This window comes from Primulina tabacum, chromosome 2 (genome assembly GCF_025594145.1).
Source record: "Primulina tabacum isolate GXHZ01 chromosome 2, ASM2559414v2, whole genome shotgun sequence".
In the NCBI taxonomy this organism is placed as follows: Eukaryota; Viridiplantae; Streptophyta; class Magnoliopsida; order Lamiales; family Gesneriaceae; genus Primulina; species Primulina tabacum.
Window position 1 is genome coordinate 36,940,798 of NC_134551.1, and position 21,402 is coordinate 36,962,199.

A 21,402-nucleotide genomic window follows, 5' to 3' on the forward strand; every position below is an offset into this window, starting at 1 on the left:
GATACGTTGGAAATCGACAGGTGATCGTTGCTGCGTATAGGTACATTGGTAATGATGTTTGGAGTATTTTTGAGGTTTCGTTTCATGTCTTTAGGCTCTTTAATTCATTAGAAGTCGTAGGAAGCAATGGGGTGTCAAGCTTTCATGTTTTCGGATTGTATGTATCGTAGGGGGAACGTCGTTGTTGTGGGTGTCGTACGAGTTTAGTTGTGAGGCCCGGGGCCGAAGAGGGCGGGGGGTGATCGCCGGTGCCATCAGTAGTTGCACGGACAATGAGCGGCTCCTGGCAGGCTTCTAGGTGGAGGGAACATGAATGAACCGACCCACACGGGAATGAGAGGGATTCCGAGACTGTTCAATGTAATGGACTGTACAGTTGAAGAGGGCTTAAAAGATTTGATTTGTACTACTCATATCACGAAGGTGCATCTTCTTTTCGGTAATTCATCACATAAGAACTCCAAAGTTAAGCGTGCTTGACTTAGGGCAATTTTGGGATGGGTGACCTCCTGGGAAGTTTCTCAGGGTGCGTGTGAGTGAGGACATAAGCACGCTGGAAAGACTCGTCTTGATACAGTGAGGACAGTCGTCGAATCTGGGGCGTTACAAGTGGTATCAGAGCCGACCTCTCTTAGTACGGTGTGGTTCGGGGACGAACCAAGCGGAAGCTGGTGGGCATGTGAGGCCCGGGGCCGAAGAGGGCGGGGGGTGATCGCCGGTGCCATCAGTTACACGGACAATGAGCGGCTCCTGACAGGCTTCTAGGTGAAGGGAACATGAATGAACCGAACCCACATGGGAATGAGAGGGATTCCGAGACTGTTCAATGTAATGGACTGTACAGTTGAAGAGGGCTTAAAAGATTTTATTTGTACTACTCATATCACGAAGGTGCATTTTCTTTTCGGTAGCTCATCACATAAGAACTTCAAAGTTAAGCGTGCTTGACTTGGGACAATTTTGGGATGGGTGACCTCCTGGGAAGTTTCCCAGGGTGCGTGTGAGTGAGGACATAAGCACGCTGGAAAGACTCGTCGTGGTACAGTGAGGACAGTCGTCGAATCTGGGGCGTTACAGAAGATATCCTATGTGATCAGATGGGTTGATAGTGCAAGGAGTCTCTGGCCAGAGCAACAAATGTGCTTTAGGTAAAGATGTTTTCCTAGTTGCACATACCATGCCACTATTAGTAATCAAAGATAAATCGCATCGTTACTGAATTCATATGCAACTCTCTATATACCAATGGTTGTAGATTCGATCAGGATATATATGTTGAAGGGACCGTACTGTACGCTAACCATGACTAAAGGTTCTAGCAGGCATTATCATTGATACCCAGGGGATCATGGGGCATTGCTACAAGAAGCTTTTACCATGATCCGATGGGTGCAATCAGAAATGAGTTCTGACATTCTTGATCAAGGAGTTGATGAAAAAAATGGGGTTAACTAGGGTAAACCCGAATAAGAATAAATGTTATTCTGAATCACATGGTGATGTGAACCAACGGCTAGCTTTATCCCTGAAGCATTGAGAGTCACACAAGTATCAGATTATGTGTTCCCGTTGAGATAGTCAAATTTCAAGGAGTTGGAATTTGGCGACTATTGTTTTATGGAGATCAAACAGGAAGCTTATAAAGGAGTTTATAGGCTGATTCCATATAATGGAAGAAATGAAAGTTAGCATGGTTGCTAAATAAGGAAGTAGAGTGGAAATGCCTGTTTTAGTAAAAGAGTTTACAACTGGCAGCTGCTAAATATGATAACTACCATATGTGACGAGTTCCAAATTTGGTAAATGAAAATTTTGAGTTTCGAAATTTTCAATTTTCATTACATGAACAAGATTTGTATCCTAGGTACATCGACGCTCTAGGATTGTCGATCGGGGTTATAATGAGTTCGGAATCATTTTTTTTTGTGAATTTGGAATTTATTAATTAAATGATTGTGCTATTAGTGGTAAATACTAACATGCACAAATTCTCATATATGTTCTAGAGGAGTCTAGAATTAAATTAACCAAAGAGTTAATTTATAAATTAAATTATGCTTATTTAATTTAATGTACATACACATGTATATATTTTATATGGTGATATAAAATATGTGTATATGGTATTAATATATCATGAATTATTAAAATTAAATAAATACATCATATATTAATTATATGAGAGTTTTAATATAATGATATATGTAGAGTCCTTGTGGGAGAGAGACTCCTAATTAGATTAGGAGTGTCACTTAATATATACACGATTAGGGCTTATTCTTCAAGGATGAAAAATTCGAAAAACACCTCCCACTTTTGAAAATGAAAGTCACGGCCATCACCAAAATTTGGGAAGAAAATTTTGCCCTAATAAGCAAATTAGATTTGCTTATTAATTGATTAAGAATCAATAATTATTTGGCTAATATTGATTAAGAATCAATAAGAAAAATTCTCAAATCCTCTCCAATTTTTTCTTGAAAGTCTTGGCCACCATGAGTTTCTTGTGAAGAAATTTTCGGCCACCTTGTGTCCTTCCACTGCCGCGCCAATGCCATTGTACCATCCTCGAATTTTGGAAATTTGGTTATTGTAGTCTCAACGCACAAATCCCTTGCGATTTCTAGTTCAATCCAAGCGAGGAACAAAGCTTTCGATCGTGGACCTAATTAGGCGATCAAAGGAGAAGAGCCGTTCGTAGAGATTTACAAAAGGACAATCTCCACGTAAAAACCGGAATAGTTTGGAGTCCAAGCATTAAGAATGCAAAGGTATAATTCCAAACACCCTATGTATGGATTTTGAACACACGACGCCCAAGAACAAAATATTTAAACTTCTGTTGCGTCTTGGATGCGAGAACACGAAGTTGCAACAAAATCTTCCCAGAAGAGGGATGGACCTAGTTCGGGCTCCCATTCCTCGATGATTATAGCGAGTCCCAAGCCCATTACCCCTTGTAAAGGAAAAAACAAAGTGGGTGAGGCTTCTTTCCCCACAGTGTTTGTGGTCTTGAGGAATGCCAATCATCTACATACCCGCACATATCATTCTTGGCCAAAAATAATGGGACAGGTGCTTTGGGAATTCTATAGAATCCGGTTTCCTCTATAGATTTGAAAGTCCTTCAATTGGCCCCAAATTCACTCGTCGAGGAATCCATGGAGCTTAACTTTATGCAGGTAACATTCATCGGTACATGTTCATTTTTACATTCTCTTTTATTTTTCTACTAACTTATGTTTGCTTTCTACAGACCATTGCCTGGGCCAGGGAGCACACCCTTCAATCCCAGAAAATAATAGCTTCTGCCCCGGCCAACTCCAAGACCCTTGATGATGTCCTGTCTCGGCATAGTGAACTAACAAAGCATTGAGGTATATCAAATCTAAGAATGATGAAGAGCTTCATTCTCTCCTAGGTGAACTAGAGAGTGCTCAAGATCGCTTGAGAGTCCTATCTGGAGACCCTCTGAAACGTCCACTACTCTTTTTTTAACTTTAAAATGCTACTAATTCTTTTTATATATAAAATTTGAAACTTTCATGCTAAAATAACTCCACAATTAAAAGTCTTAAATGCATAATAATCCATAAACGTCAGTCACCAAAATCAGACGTTAACATTCAAAACAATCCAAAATTAAACTTCAAAATAAAACATAAATCTCTAAATAGAAAATCCTCAAAATATTTTTGTAAAACTTTAAATACTAATAAATAAATAAATGCAGAAAATCAATGTCTCTCGGGAGTGTACTAACGGACTCTATCCACTCAAGCGTCAACGTCCCTCTCAATCTCATCATCACCTGCACCCATCCAAATCTAGTGAGTCTAATGACTCAGCACGATCTTACCATGGTTAACAAAAAATACATATACAGGCACATGCGTAAAAATCATACTTTTATTTAAAATAGCTAGCATATATTTGTAAACATAAATAAATCATAAATCATTTAATAGTAAAGCTTTCCATCATCATATATAATTTTGGGTGAAGTTTGATCCTTAAAAGTGACTAGCTGTAATCATATCATGTGTTCGACTGATCAGTCTTAGTTCACCATTGCGCATGGGGACGGGCACTAGGCACTGTCATAAATGAAAATACAATCGTCGGGTTCCCTCTAGGGCCTTATCCCGTAAGCGGGCTCCCTCTAAGGACTTCTCCCTCACGATATTCCCTATCATATCATATCACGTTTGTCACAGTCAATTCAAATCCTTCAAAATATTTTATTTTCCATTTTTTCATAAAATATTTTGTCCTTTCCATTTTCGTAAAAGAGTATTTTTCGGGAAAAATCGTACAACTTTAGCATGTATCATAAAATTCCTTATGTTCATCATAAACATTTTAAATGATCATTTAGCTTGTATTATGATTCTTCGGGACACTGCCAAGACTTTCGTACTACCCGAGACACAAAATAATCGTTTTACCCTTGGACGTTAAAATTCTAGATTTTGACGTTTTCTTACTTTTATCGACTCGAACCTATCCCAAACCATTATATAAGCTTAGAAACAACTTCTAATATTTTTTAGACGTAAACCCGAGCCCTTTTGATTTATTGACTTAATTACAAAACCGTGAAGCCTTTTAATCCCGAATTAATTAAAAATTTAAATATTTTCTTCCCAAACTTTAAACATAACTTTTCATCCCTAGAATACCCCCATGAGCTACGAACCACACCCCGTGAACCATCTTTCAAGCCACTTTCCTTTCCTAGGACATAATTGAACCCTAGACCCTTCTAGCGCACGTTTTCCCCAAACACCCACGCCACCCTCAGGCCATCATAGACCAGACCATTACCAAACCATCTTGGACCCTTCCCGACCAGCATAGACCAGCGCACCAACCCCCAGCCCTCAGCCAAGTCGCGCACACCCATGCATGCAAGCCCCTTGATCACGACTTTTTTTTTCTTTTCTTTGAGCGATCATGTCCCAACCACCTAGGAACCCAATTAGGACTCTAATAGACCCTACTATACCAGCCCTAGCCAGCCTCAACCGAGCCACACGCCTCTCCTTCAGAATCGAGCAACGCGCACAAGCACTAGTTTCCCAAGTTGGCCGCGACTTCTCTTCCATGCATGTCCAAAAGTCCAGCCATGATAGGACCAATTATAACCCTTAAACTCAGCCTGCAAAGGACTGTGACCAAGCCTGGTCAAGCCCTGGTGCAGCCTCCCTCATGGCCGAGCCCTTATGTCCCAAGGAAACCCTAACAAACCCTTGGTCTCTTCCTTCCTCAGTTAAGCTCGGTTCTAGACTTCATGTTGTCCCCTAACGACTCTTTTCCTAACCCTTTAATGTTTTATATTGGCAGCATGTCCCTTAGAATTCATAACGTTCACGAACAAATCGTAAAACCATCAAAAATTTGAAAATAATCATTAAAATGTTAAACGATTTTTACCCAAATTTTTTTCATGCTAAAATACAAAAAACATGCATGATATGGTTTGAAAGGGGCATCAAAAGAGTTTATAAGCGTGCCTTTGCATTAAAATGCTCGAATATACTATCGTTGGCGTGGGTTGCGAAGGGGACGAACGGGCGAAAAAAATCCTTGAGTTTTTGCTCTCAAATTTTTGAAATCTTGTGTGTGTTTTGTGTGAAGGTGTGCGGCTGCTATGCCTCTCAAGAACTGTACGTTTCCTTTTTATTATTTTCGAAAATCAAATGTTGATGGGTTAGGGTTTTGGGCCTTTTATTTTAGGATTAATGGGGCCTTCTAATTTTAGGTAAATTAGGCCCAATAATACCTATTTAATTGAAAAATAAAAGTTTACAAAATTTGTTTTCAAAAATAATATTTTTTGGGCCTTTAAAAGTTCTCTGTTTGACCAAAACCGACTTCCCGGATAAAATCGAGCTCGTCTAGTAAAATAATTTGGGCTCCAGTATTTTTAGAAATTTTTATCATATTTAATCTTATTATTAAGCCTAAAAATATTTATCAAAACATATTTTTATCTTGTTCGTCTCCGGTCCCCTACTGGACCAGCCATAGCCAGCCCCAACCGAGCCACACGCCTCTCTTTCATAATCGAGCCACGCGCACAAGCACTAGTTTCCCAAGTTGGCCGCGGCTCCTCTTCCATGTATTTCCAAGAGTCCAGCCATGATAGGACCACTTATAACCCTTAAACAAAGCCTGCAAAGGACCGTGACCAAGCCTGGTCAAGCCCTGGTGCAGACTCCCTTGTGGCCGAGCCCTTATGTCCCAAGGAAACCCTAGCAAACCCTTGGTCTCTTCCTTCCTCAGTCAAGTTCGGTTCTAGACTTCATGTTGTCCCCTAACGACTCTTTTCCTAACCATTTAATGTTTTATATTGACAGCATGTCCCTTAGAATTCATAACGTTCACAAACAAATCGTAAAACCATAAAAAATTTGAAAATATTCATTAAAACGTTAAACGATTTGTACGCAAATTTTTTTCATGATAAAATACATAAAAAATGCATGATATGGTTTGAAAGGTGCATCAAAAGAGTTTATAAGCGTGCCTTTGCGTGCAAATGCTCGAATATACTATCGTTGGCGTGGGTTGCGAAGGGGACGAACGGGCAACAAAAATCCTTGAGTTTTTGCTCTCAAAATTTTGAAATCTTGTGTGTGTTTTGTGTGAAGGTGTGCGACTGCTATGCCTCTCAAGAACTGTATGTTTCCTTTTTTTATTTTCGAAAATCAAGTGTTGATGGGTTAGGGTTTTGGGCCTTTTATTTTAGGATTAATGGGGCCTTCTAATTTTAGGTAAATTAGGCCCAATAATACCTATTTAATTGAAAAATAAAATTTTACAAAATTTGTTTTCAAAAATAATAATTTTTGGGCCTATAAAAGTTCTCCATTTGACCGAAAACCGACTTCCCGGATAAAATCGAGCTCGTCTAGTAAAATAATTTGGGCTCCAATATTTTTAGAAATTTTTATCATATTTAATCTTATTATTAAGCCTAAAAATATTTATCAAAAACAAATCGTAAAACCATAAAAAATATGAAAATAATCATTAAAACGTTAAACGATTTGTACACAAATTTTTTTCATGATAAAATACATATAACATGCATGATATGGTTTGAAAGGTGCATCAAAAGAGTTTAGAAGCGTGCCTTTGCGTTAAAATGCTCGAATATACTATCGTTGGCGTGGGTTGCGAAGGGGACGAACGGGCGACAAAAATCCTTGAATTTTTGCTCTAAAATTTTTTAAATCTTGTGTGTGTTTTGTGTGAAGGTGTGCGGCTGCTATGCCTCTCAAGAACTGTACGTTTCTTTTTTATTATTTTCGAAAATCAAGTGTTAATGAGTTAGGGTTTTGGGCTTTTTATTTTAGGATTAATGGGGCCTTCTAATTTTAGGTAAATTAGGCCCAATAATAACTATTTAATTGAAAAATAAAAGTTTACAAAATTTGCTTTCGAAAATAATAATTTTTGGGCATTTAAAAGTCCTTCGTTTGACCAAAACTGGCTTCTCAATTAAAATCGAGCTCGTCTAGTAAAATAATTTGGGCTACAGTATTTTTAGAAAATTTTATCATATTTAATCATATTATTAAGTTTAAAAATATTTATCAAAACATATTTTTATCTTGTTCGTCTACGGTCTCCTTTCCCTAGCTTATTAACGAATATTCGGATAAAATCTTTAACTATCATGAAATTATGCACTTAATGTAAGGTCTAGGAAATTCGAACTACGTAACCTGATTGCATGCAATCTAGAGTTTTTATTTAAAATATGTGTATAATGATTTTTATGCATTTATTGCATGGTTTGATGTTTATTTCTTGGTTATTTAAAGTTTCATGCATTAGGATGTTAAGTTGCATATCGCGCTCGAACGAGTAATAGAGACCGGAGATAATTAGGATAAATATTTTTATTGAATAATGATTTTTACTTATTTATTATTGGTATATTTAAGTATGATTTTTGAAAATGAGCCTTGGTTGGGTATTTTTACTTGTCACATCGTATTTTAAACCGGCACGCAAATTTTAACGATTTGAAAGACTTTTTGAGGGTTCATGCAATATTTTCTAAAACGTACCTAAACAAAATGTTTTTTGGGCGTGTTTTTGGGTTCGATGGGGCTATTTCAGTGCATAATGAGCCTAAAATCCTTTTAAACTTAATTAGTTTAATTAAAGGCCCATTATACTAACCTTTATTATAATTAACACTACAACTAAAACCCTAACTCTAAACCTAAACACTCGGCCACCCCTTCCCTCTCATTCAGTAGCATCCTCAAGGCGAGAACCAGCAGCCACTTCGAATTCTTCAAGAGTTTTCGAAGAAAATAATCCCACGCCTCTCCCGTGCTCGTCCTACGTGTAGATATCCAAGTTTTCGAGTGTTTTAACTCAAAGGCACGCCATGTATCCCTTTTTCTCATCATTCACGTCATTTATATGCTGATGTATATGTATTTGCATGATGATTTCTTTGATTTATCATGTGGTATTGTTTTTGCGAAGCTTTGACATGAAAAGTGCATATTTTTGTTACATACTCACATTTTTGCTATTCTTGTGTCAGGGGGCTGCCGAGTTGGGTTTCTAGGGGGATGATAACGTCGAGAGTCAAGGTGTCTAAGGGCTGGAGCCAAGGGTCGTCCGAGTTGAGGGGAAAGCCGACGGGTTTTGCTTGGGTTAGGGCTTGGCTATTGCTAGATCAAGATATTAGGGTGTTGCGGACGTGCATGGCTCGATTCCAGCCAAAAAGCTGACCCTATTGGGTCCGTGATAGGGATGTAAGAGGGCTATGAACAGCTGGTTGTGGTCTTGAAATCGATCGAAGGGGTTTGGTTGAGGAGTGGCTCAGGTGGTTCGTTTGAAGGGGCTATTGGGTTGTTGTGCTCCACAGCATGCATGGGGCTGAGGGATAGGGTCATGTCAGTCCAGAAGGGTCCAGGGGTGGTCTAGGAAGGGTTGGCTTGGGGCTAGTCCTTGTTAGTTTGGGCTAGAGTCAAGAAATCGAGGCTAGGATAAAACTAGGGTTTTGTGGTAGGTGCGCTGGAAATTCCAGCAACTTTCAGGCGTGGTTCATAGGTCCTAAGGGGTCTGGAACGAGTGGTTTAGGGGCTTGTCGTGTAGATTCATGTTACAGTATAAGTTGGGAAAATTTTGGTTGAGTTTCGGGTTTATTCGGGTTAAAACCGGGACGCCGGTCCATGTTTTAAAACAAATCATATAAGTTACGGAAAGAGCTCGAGGTTACCTCTGGGAAATTTTATAAATATGTTTTGAGGTGTTTTGAGGAGTTTAGTTGGCTTTGGGTCGAAATCTTGAGGTCCAGGGATAAAATGGTCAATTACGGTTCCTAGGGACAAAATGGTCATTTTTTACCCGAGTTGAGATTTTAGTCTTTGGTAGAGCGCTAAACACGATTTGATATGTTTTAAATGTTTATGTTATCATGAATATAACTTTTTATCTAATTATGAAAATACGATGCATGCTTAATTTTAAGGAAAATTACGTATATGCATGATTTTGATAAGTGATGAATATGATGACATGATTTGAAGGATGGAGTTGGCTGTGACTAATACGAATATGTATACGATGATATGTAAGGCCAAGACTCAGTGGATAGGTAATGTTGTCGCCGATGTCCCCGCCACCGGGTACCACGGCTATACGTAGTTGGATCCATCAAATATAACTAATACGATAGAGTTGATATGAAAGTCACAACTAATGAACTGAATTAAATTAAAGAAAATGAACACGTATATGATGATATGTTGAGGCATGTTTTGGCACGTTATGTCTTATTATGTTTAAGTTTACATTTTTAAGATCATGAAATGTATGTTGATTACAATACTTTTAACTGTTACATGTTATGCATATGTATTCGTTATAACGTTACATGTATGTTGAGTCTTTAGACTCACTAGGTGTGAATGATGCAGGTGAGCATATTGATCAAGAGATTGGAGGTGCCGAAGACTGAGTAGGCAGAGTTGGTTGTGCGTACGCGAACCCGAGGACCGTATTTTCCGCACATTATGTTTTGAGTTAGCAGTGAATGGATATTTTCATACTTATTCTTTTTATTATGTTGATGGTCATCAGAAACTTCACACATTTCATATTTTTTTTATTTTAAAACATATGTTGAGGGTTGACGAATGGTATATTTTTAAACTTCAGTATTTTCATATTTTAGTTGATTATTTTTATTTTAAAATGTGAAATTTTCAGATTCTATTGAATGTATGCATAAAGATAAAATTTTCTAAAATGAGCTTACAAAAAATAAAAAATTCTAGTAATATTTTTTGTAGTAGATGTTTCAGTTGGTATCGGAGCAAGGGACTTGTGTAGGGTTGTGCCACCTCCAGCTTCTGCAGCTCAGTCTTCAAGCCTCAAGTCTGTAAGTTTATATGATTTTAAATTTTTTAAATAGTTTACTACTATCACCTGCATGATTACATGATACATGTTTTACAGTGATTTACAGTACATATTAAGATGCTTTGATGATTTAAGAATTAAATGTTTTGAAAATCTAGATTAAATTGCATGATGGGTTACGTTTAGAATGTGTACTGTATTCAGATATCATGCCTCCCAGACGCCCCTAGCACTGACCGACATGATGATACTACTGGAGGCGATAGAGGCCTCCCACCACCGCCGCCACCACCAGGGGATGCAGCTACACGAGTCCTCGAGGGCATTGCTAGACTAATGGAGCAGGCACATCAGGCTCCCCGACTCCAGATAGACATATATGTGTAGTTTAAACGGTTCACCACTGACCCTTTTATGGCGGAGGGTTGGATACGGTCATTGGAGCTACATTTTCAGTATTTGAAGATGAGGGATGGCGACTGGGTCAGGTGCGACACTTACATGCTAAGGGATGATGCATTCCTATGGTGGGAGGGAGCTGCTCATGGAGTGGATTTGGATACTCTCACTTGGAGTCAGTTCAAAGAGATTTTCTGCAAAAAATATTTCCCAGCAGTTGTCAAAGTTCGCCTGATGTGGGAGTTCACGAGTCTCCGCCAGGGGGACTCGACTGTGGCAGAGTTTTTTCGGAAGTTTGACAGGGGATGTCATTTTGTGACCCTTATTTCTAGAGATGTTGCCCAGAAGCTGAGTCAATTCATGGATGGCCTGAGACCCACCTTATGCCGGAATGTTATACAGAAGAGCCTGACGAGCTATGACGAGGCCACCGCTTGTGATTTTTAGGCGGAGCAATCTCTGAGGAACATTGATATAGAGATGCAGTGGAAGAGGCATCAGGCCCAGACGAATTCACAGCCGCAGAAGAGGCAGTTCACTGGGCCACCGAGGCATCGGGGGCAGCAGAAGCCCCAGGTACAGTTTCAGAGGCCCGGACAGCAGAGGCCACCACAGGGACCGGGAGCTCCTAAGCTGGCAGAGAGGCAGCGTTCCACTTCGGCAAGTGTACATGTGGAACCTTCAAATGCTTCATATTCCAGGAATAGGGCCACAAGGCAGCTGATTGCCCCAAGAACAAGGGCCCCTACTAGCAGAGCCTGTGTGTTGCACGCCAAGGAGGCAGAGGCGGAGCTAGACTCTACACTGATCACCGGTAACTTTTATGTTTAAGAATTTTAATTTATCGCCTTGATTGCATGAGTTATATGATAGTTGTGGGAATTATTTTGGGATTGAGAACCTAGAATAAATTAGGTTGCAGGTTCTAATCGGTGGACTTAAGGTTGAAGTGAATTGATTAAGGGTTTTAAGGACCAAATTGCAATAACCGAAAATAAAGGGACCTATTGGGAAAAAATAAAAATTTAAGGTCTGTTTTGGAATTTTTCGAATTTCGGGCATCAAATTCTTAATTTTTGAAATTGGGCTTAATTCGATATTTTTTGGGACAAAAATGTAATGTTTGAAAATTGTAGGGCCAAATTGTAAAGAATTCGAAACTTTAAGGGCCAAATTGCAATATCCGAAATTTTTGAGGTAAAATTAGAGATTTTTTTGATTGGGTACTAGAAGTAAATCAGTAATTTTTTGAGGATTTTGTGATAATTGCTGGTAGAAAATTTCTTAAATTTCAACGCGATCAGATTTGATGGTATGATTTCAAGTAAGAATGATATATATTTAAGTTGTAGCCACATATGCATTGCTAGATTCCGGAGCTACACAATCGTTTGTATCCGAATCTTTTGTCAAGCGACTAGGAATTATACTAGAGGCTATGAATTTGGGATTCAGAGTTTCGATTCCGTCCGGAGAGCAGATGTTTACATCGCAGATAATGAAGAGATTGGAGCTTCGGTTACAGAGAAATGCGGTGCAAGCATACCTAATTGTGCTACCGTTGCCGGAGTTCAATTATATTTTTGGTATGGACTTGCTTTTTTAGAACGGAGTTGTCATAGATTTTCGACGGAGGTCAGTATGTAAGGTCCAAAATTAAGACGACGCAATACAACTGCATGCAAATCTAAAGAATATGAAAAATGGTTAATTAATTGATTTTAATTGCTAAATTGATTATGTGACATGTTTATATGATGTTTTAGTAGTTTTTCTGCTTACATGCATTAAAATGTATTTTAAGGGTTATTCGAGTTGCGATCGAGGAACGGAGACTGATGGCTGAAAAATGAAAAATATTTTTATTAAATAATTGCTTTTAATTATTTAAAATATGATTGATGTTTTTTCTTATTTTTGTAAATAAGGAGTTTTGAGATGATTTTATACGCCGAGAATTAATTTTTATCGGTGTTGGATTTTCAACAAAAATACGAACGTATTGGCAACCCGGCTAATAAATTCACAAACTTTATTAAACAAAATATTTTAGTTATGTACAATTGCACTTAATGGGCCTATTATACCCTGCTAATGGGCCCTAATCTTGCACACACAATTTAATAAGTATAATTAAGCTAAACCCCACCCCATAATCCCTAAAACTCATGCCCCACTCTCCTAACACACACCAACTCTTCTCTCAACTCAAATCACACGGCACACACATCAAATTCAAGAGAAAAGTTCGAATTCTTCAAGGGAAAATCAAGCCAAGGTCGTTCGTTGCCGTTCTTCACAATCGTCAACGTTTATTCGTGCATTAAACACGCAAAGACACACCATATTCTTTCCTTCAAACATTTATCACACCATAGTAATTGTTTAAGCATGTTTTGAAGGAAAACAAGGCACACAACATATTATTTTTCCAACTATGCACATACATGTTCTAAACTCTTGATTTTTCATCCAATAACTTGTTTATTATGTTGTGAAAGGGGCTTACATGGTTAGGATATGATCAAGGATGTATTTACACTAGTTTAGAGTCCTAATAACACACAGAAAATGCTGCAAAGAAGAAACAATCAAGCTGGAACCATAATTTTGTCATGGTGTACGTAGGGCTCGGTTTTATGGGATTGTTGCTCGGCTTGGGTCACGGCTGGGACCAGGGCTGGGCTAGGGTCTTGTAGGAGTCAGGGAGAGAGTCTTAGCCATGCTACGACTCGATCACAAGGGCAGGGAAGGAATCCTAGAAAGCTAGGACTCCAACCCGAGACAAACCAAGGAAGCGTGCATGGTTGCAAAAACGCTCAGGGGTATGGAGCTCAGTCAAGGGACTTTGGTTAGGTCAGGTGACTCCTTAGGCTCCTAGGAGGGTGCACTAGGGGCTGGTTCATGGGCTGGTGCGGTTGCCTAAGTCCTAGGCGTTGATCGAAGGGTCAATGCCATGAAGGGAGTTCTTGGCCACTTCTTCATCTGGTTGGGTGGTTCGGTTTTGGGGCTAGGGGTAGGTTCCTTTGGTTCATAGGGTCCAATAGGTTCTAGGGTTGGGTTGGCTCGATGTTGGCTCAGGCCGGCTCGAGCTTGGCTCGATGAAATAACAAGATGGCTCGAAGGGGCTTGTTCGAAGGTCTTAGGGTTTTCTTTTTAAAAATAAAATCGAAACATGGCTCACAGGGGTCGAGTCATGGTTCACGAGGGCAAAAATAATATTAAAAGTCTATGTTTTTAATTTAAGAATTTTATATTAAAGTTTGAAATTATTCGTGATTAAAACTCCTTAAAAACGAATAGTTAAGGAATAATTAAAAAGTTTAGTATTTAAGATAAATAAAATTATGGGAAAATTAATTTAAACCTAAATAATTATTTGGGACATGTTAGATTCAATGGATTTAAGAAAATGTCAAATTCGAGGATTTTTACGTCTAGGGGTAAAACGATAATTTTACACTGAAAAATTAGTAAATGACATGGCAGTGCTCTGAATGCTGTTTTATATTTCAAAATATTTATTTTAAATGTTTATGGAATTTTATGATTATTTATGAAATTTTATGATGAAACAATAACGTTAAGAGATATGTTGTATGCTTGTTTTTAAATGAAAAATGATATTAAATTCATGATTTTTATAAAGTGATGAAAATGTGAAACATTGGAGGAGGTGAAGTAATTGTGACTATTATGATGATATGATGATATGAATGGGGATATCGTGGGAGAAAAGGCCCACAGAGGGAGCCCATTTACGGGAGAAGGCCCAAGAGGGAGCCCATTCATGGGAGAGGGCCCCAGAGGGAGCCCGTCTATGGGAGAAGGCCCCAGAGAGAGCCCGATGATCATATTTTCATATGATGGTGATAGGCCAAGGCTCAGTTGACGTGTGAGAGTGTCGCTGATGTCCCCGCCACCCAGTCCTGTGGTTACTTGATAGGTGGATCCATCGACCTTATGATGATACGAAAGTCACAATAGAAGATCTGAATTGAAATAAAGGAAAACGTATATGCTTATGATGAAATAGGAAATGTTTATGATAAAATGATGAATGATATGGATATGTTTATGATAATATGAAACAATTTATGAAAATGTTTATATTTAAAGTTTGTGCATGATCATTAAAATGTTATTTTACGTAAAATCATTTTCATTGTTGCATGTGATTTTTATACATATTATTTGTTATCAAGAATATGTTTCGTTTAGTCTTTAAACTCACTAGGTGTGATCGATGTAGGTGATTATGATAGTAATGATAATGGAGGTCTTGATGGTTGACTTTGCTGGACTGAATGTGCACATAACCCGAGGACCAGAGCTTCTATTTTTCCGCACCTATGATTACGTTTATAATTTATGTTAAAGATTTTACGACTTTTTATTTATGCTTTGAGCGGTTTTTGAGAGGTTTTATTATGAGCTATACTTTTCAATTTATTGCTTTTTAGGTTTGGAAAAACATTTGACGATTTTACGATTTGAACTATTCCTTTGATTTTTTAAATATTAGTTGGTTGGTTTTATTTTAAAATGGTGTCAAAATATTTTTATGTGCATGTGTATGTTCGTCCGATTCAATAGTAAGTGTTTTAAAAAAAATTTAGTACTTTTTAAGCAAAATGAGTAGTGGACGTTTCAGTTGTTATCAGAGCAATGGTTATGTAAAGGATTGTGCCACCATCAGTGCCGTGAAGTTCAGTCGTCAATCCTCAAATATATAAGTTTACATGCTTTATATGATTTATATGATTCTACCTGCCTGATTACCTGAATTATATGTTTATGTCATATGTTTAATAAGCTATATGAAAATACATGATTTATATGTTTAAATTTGCAAAGATGAATTAGGATATGATGCATGATTAGAAAACTTATATTTAAATGCATGTTGGTTACATTAGTATTTGGAAAGCATTCAGATAAAATGCCTCCCAGACGTTCCGTTATTGAGAATCAAGCTGAGAATAATGAGAAGCGTCAAGAGAATCCACTCCCACCTCCTAATGGGGATGCTGCTGTTCGGGCACTTGAGGGCATGACCCATTTCTTTGAGCAGTTTAAGCATGCTCCTAGGCCACAACACGATGTTGATGACCAGTTCCGAACGCTAGCGCCGAAGGAATTTTTTGCCACCACTGATCCCTTTGCTGCTGAGGCTTGGATTCGTGCACTCGATGTGCACTTTCGTTATCTGAATATGGGGGATGTTGACCGTGTGAGGTGTGCCACTTACATGTTTAGGGATGATGCTTCTTTATGGTGGAAAGGAGCCGAGCATGGTATTGACATCGCTACTTTTACTTGGGCTCGATTCAAGGAGATATTCAATGAGAAGTATTTTACTACTGATGTTAGAGGGCGAAAGAAGAGGGAGTTTATGAGCTTCTGTCAGGGAGACTCGACTGCTGCTGAGTTTGTGAGGAAATTTGATAGGGGTTGTCACTTTGTACCCCTTATTGCTAGGGATGCTGCGGCGAAGCTTAGGCACTTCATGAATGGTCTACGACCTACCATACGACAAAATGTGATGATGATGTATCCTCTGGATTATGCTACTGCTACCACCTATGCATTTCAAACTGTTTAATCTTTGAAAGACATCGATTTTGAGATGCAGCGCAAGAGGCAACAACATCAAAATAATTCGCAGCCAAATAAGAAGCCTTATATGGGTCCTCCTAGACCTCCAGGGCCTCAAAAGTCCAAGGACAAGTCAAGAATCAAGGACCACAAAAGCAACCAAATCCTGGAGCACCTAAGCCTGCTGATAGGCCCCTATGCAAGGAATGCAATCGCCCACATCTTGGCAAATGCATGTGGGGGACATACAAGTGTTTTATATGCAAGGAAGATGGGCATAAAGCTGCTGATTGCCCAAAGAAGAGAGCACCTACTGTGGCACGAGCTTATGTTATGTATGCAGAGGAAGCTGAAGAGGAGCCAAGAACGACTCTTATAACGGGTAACCTTGTCATTTAACATTTTTATATTGCTTTTATTGCATGAAATATTAAATTGGTTATTAGAATTGAATTAGGAACAATATTAACCTAGAAGAAATTAGGTTGCATGCTCTACCTTAGTTGAAAATTAATATATGATTTTTGAAACCTTAGAATTGGTATTGATTTTGTGCCTTATTTTATGCAAAGGATGAAATAATTCCAAATAAAGGTCTTACGGCTGAAAATTAAAGAAAAATCATAATTAAGGGTTTATAAGGGTTTCAAAAATTCTTGAGGGGTCTAAGTGAAATTTTCGAAAGTTAAGGGGCTTAATTGGGATTCCCGAAAAATGTAAGGGCTTAATTGCAAATATCCAAAATTTAAGGGACTTTAATGCAATTTCCGAATTCTTAAGGACCAAAAATTTAATTTTCAAAATTTAAGGGAACAAAATGTGAATTCTCGAAAACATTAAGGGTCAAATTGCAATTATTAGAAAAATTTGGGGATTTAAAATGCAAATTTCGAAAAAATGAAGGGCTAAAATTGAATTCTTCAAGAAGTTCTTAAGTTCAACGCGTAATCTTCACATAAATTTGGGAAATTAATGATAGAAATTCCTTAGGCTTCAACACGAAAAGATTTTAAAGACATTTTCGCCGCAGGGAGGATTATCATTCGAGGTGTAGCTACCTATGCAATGCTAGATTCGAGAGCTACACATTCTTTCATATCTGAAACCTTCATCAAGCGACTGAATATTATTCCTGAGGATATGGGTTTGGGTTTTCAAGTTTCTATTCCTTCCTGTGATCAAATGCTAACGTCTAAGATTGTGAAGCATTTGGAGCTTCGTTTATTCAGAGATGTGGTTCGGGCAGATCTTATTGTGCTCCCTATGCCTGAATTTTATATCATTCTCGGTATGGATTGGTTATCAGCGAGTGGAGTTTCGATTGATTTTCGTCAGCGATCTGTGTCTATTCGACCGCCTAGTGGTAAATCTTTTGTCTTTGAGGCGGCGAGAAACAAGCAAATGCCGCACATTATCTCTTGCTATGTGCGAGAAAGCTTATTAGACGTAGATGTCAAGCCTTTCTAGCATGTGTCACTACCGCGCATGCGTCTATCACTCCGAAATTGGAGAATGTTGATTTTTTCAGAGACTTTCCTAGTGTCTTTCCCGAAGATGTGTATGTCATTCCACCCGATCTTGAGGTGGAATTTTCTATTGAGTTAATACCGGGAACTGTTCCTATATCTAAAACACCTTATCGTTTAGCACTCGCTGAAATGAAAGAAATAAAAGATCAAAATTCAAGAATTGCTAGACAAGGTTTTTATTCGCCCTAGTTATTCTTCATGGGGCGCACCGGTATTATTTGTGAAGAAAAAGGATGGTAGTATGCGACTCTGTATTGATTATCGAGAGCTGAATAGAGTCACTATCAAGAATAAGTATCCTCTACCCAGAATTGAAGATTTATTTGATCAGTTACAAGGAGCATCGATATTCTCGAAGATTGATCTTCGTTCTGGGTACCATCAGTTGAAAGTGAAAGAGTCTGATGTTCACAAGACAGCGTTCCGGACTAGATATGGACACTATGAGTTTATGGTCATGCCATTTGGGCTGACCAATGCGACAACGATCTTCATAGATCTCATGAATCACATATTTTAGCTGTATCTTGATCAATTTGTCATAGTCTTCGTTGTTGATATTTTGATCTATTTCAAGAGCAAAGAGGAGCATAGTCGTCATCTTAGGACAACACTCCAAGTACTGCAAGATAGGAAGTTATATGCAAAATTCAGTAAGTGCAATTTTTGGCTTGATACAGTGGCATTCTTAGGCCACATCAGTTCTAGAGATGGATTTGAAGTTGATCCAAGTAAAGTTGAGGCAATGAGAGAGTGGCCAGTACCGAAGAGTGTTACCGAGATTCGCAGTTTCTTGTGATTAGCTGGCTATTATCGCAAATTCATTCAAGATTCTCATCTATAGTGGTACCTATGACCGCCTTGACAAAGAAGAATGCAAAGTTCGTATGGGAATCCGAGTGTCAAGACAAATTTGATAAGCTGAAGCAAGCCTTGATTTCAGCGCCAGTGCTAGCTATGCCATCGGGGCAAGGAGAGTATGTTCTTTATAACGACGCTTCTAAACTTATTTTTGGCGCAGTTCTGATGCAAAATGACCAAGTTATAGTCTATGCGTCAAGACAGTTTAAAGTTCACGAGAAAAAACTACCCCACTCATGATCTTGAGCTTGCAGCGGTAGTTTTTGCATTAAAGATTTGGAGACATTACTTGTATGGGGAGAAGTGTAAGATTTTAACCGATCATAAAAGTTTGAAATACTTCTTCACCCAAAAGGAATTGAATATGAGACAGCGAAGATAACTTGAATTAGTAAAGGACTACGATTGTGAGATTAGCTATCATCCGGGAAAAGCTAATGCAGTGGCAGACGCATTGAGTCGAAAAACAGCAGTTATTACTCAATTATCACTTCAAAGACCGTTGCAGTCTGAGATACATCGGTTTGAGCTTATAGTATATGATAGGGGCGAGGCCCCTAATCTTGCCACCTTATCAGTACAGTTGATTTGAGAGATTGAATCCGTGTGGGACAGTTTACTGATGAGCAATTGCAAAAATGGAGAGCAAGTGATGAAGACAAGGGCCAGAAGTTATATTCTCAGGTGGATGGTGTAGTTCGTTATCGAAATCGTTTATGGGTTCCTAGTGACGATTCATTGAGAGATCTCATTATGAAGGAATCTCTTGACACACCATATTCCATTCATCCGGGAAGCACAAAGATGTACAAAGATTTGCAGTTATTATATTGATGACCAGGCAGGAAGAGAGAAATTCTGCGTTTCGTGACCGAGTGTTTGAAATGTCAACAAGTCAAAACAGAGCATCAGAGACCAGTGGGAAAACTTAAGCCACTTCCTAGTAAGTGTTTTAAAAAAAATCGTTTGTGGGATTGCTGAGGACTATCAAGAGATTTAATGCTATATAGGTGATAGTTGATCGTCTTACGAAATCAACGCATTTTCTACCTATTAATATGACATTCACCATGATTCAGTATGCATAGTTTTATATTCGAGAGATAGTTCGTCTACATGGGATTTCTGTGTCTATTGTTTCTGATAGAGATCCGATATTTACGTCATCATTCTAGAAGAGTAAGCATGCAGCGATGGGGACTAAGTTATTATTCAGTACAACCTTCCATCATCAAACCGATGGTCAGTCCGAAAGAGTTATACAAATTTTAGAAGATCTACTGCGAGCTTGTGTAATCGATTTCCAAGGTAGTTGGGAACCGAAGTTACCTCTAGTGGAGTTCACCTAAAATAATAGTTATCAATAATTGGGATGGCTCCTTTTGAGGTACTTTATGGAAGGAAATGTAGATCTCCTATTCATTGGGACGAGGTTTGTGAAAGAAGAGAAATTGGTCCAGATGTGAATGAAGAGACTGCCGAGCTTGTAGTCAAAATTTATGAGAGAATGAAGATTGCACAAAGCCGACAAAAATGTTATACCGATAAAAGACGAAGAGACCTAGAGTTTGCTTCGGGAGACCATGTATTTGTGAAAATAGCACCTATGAAAGGTGTTGTGCGATTTGGTAAGAAAGACAAGCTTAGTCCAAGATTTATAGGTCCGTTTGAGATTTTGGAGAGGATTAGGACACTAGCTTATAGAGTGGCACCGCCACCAATGCTTTCTGGAGTTCATAATGTGTTCCATGTTTCGATACTGCGAAAGTACATGTCAAACCCATATCATATACTAAATCATGAACCTCTACAATTGACTCCAAATATGACTTATGAAGAAAGACATGTCCAAATCTTGACAAGGGAAGAAAGAAGACTCCGAAAGAAAGTCATTCCAATGGTCAAGGTCAAGTGGCTGAATCACTCGGAAGAAGAAGCTACTTGGGAAACCAAGAGGGACTTGATAAGTCGCTACCTAGAGCTATTCGGAAAGTTCTAATTTCGAGGACGAAATTTTATTTAAGGGGGGAGGGGGGGGTGGGGGGGTGGGGAGGAATTGTAAGGTCCAAAATTAAAAGACGTAATCCAACTGCATGCAAATCTAGGGAATATGAAAAATGATAAATTAATTGATTTTAATATCTAAATTGATTATGTGACATGTTTATATGATGATTTATTAGTTTTTCTAGTTACATGCATTAAAATGTATTTTTAAGGGTTATTCGAGTTGCGATCGAGGAACGGAGACCGAGGGCTGAAAAATGGAAATTTTTTTTATTAAATAATTGTTTTTAATTATTTAAAATATGATAGATGGAAAATTATATGACGAGACGTAATTTTTATCGATGTTGAATTTTCAATAAAAATACAAACGTATTGGCAACATGACTAATAAATTCACAAACTTTATTAAACAAAATATTTTAATTATGCATAATTGGGCATAATGGGCCTATTATACCCTACTAATGGGCCCTAAGCTTGCACACACAATTTAATAAGTATAATTAAGCTGAACCCCACCCCATAATCCCTAAAACTCACGCCCCACTCTCCTAACACACACCAACTCTTCTCTCAACTCTAATCACACGGCACACACATCAAA

At 38.3% G+C, this 21,402-nt stretch overlaps 1 protein-coding gene across 1 annotated transcript; it reads left to right on the forward strand.

The window, feature by feature from the left end:
* Positions 1 to 10,815: 10,815 nt before the first annotated feature.
* LOC142537659 (uncharacterized) lies at positions 10,816 to 11,247 on the forward strand. The gene has a single exon (XM_075643157.1). It carries the CDS (start codon positions 10,816 to 10,818, stop codon positions 11,245 to 11,247), a length of 432 nt encoding a protein of 143 aa, XP_075499272.1.
* Positions 11,248 to 21,402: the final 10,155 nt, after the last annotated feature.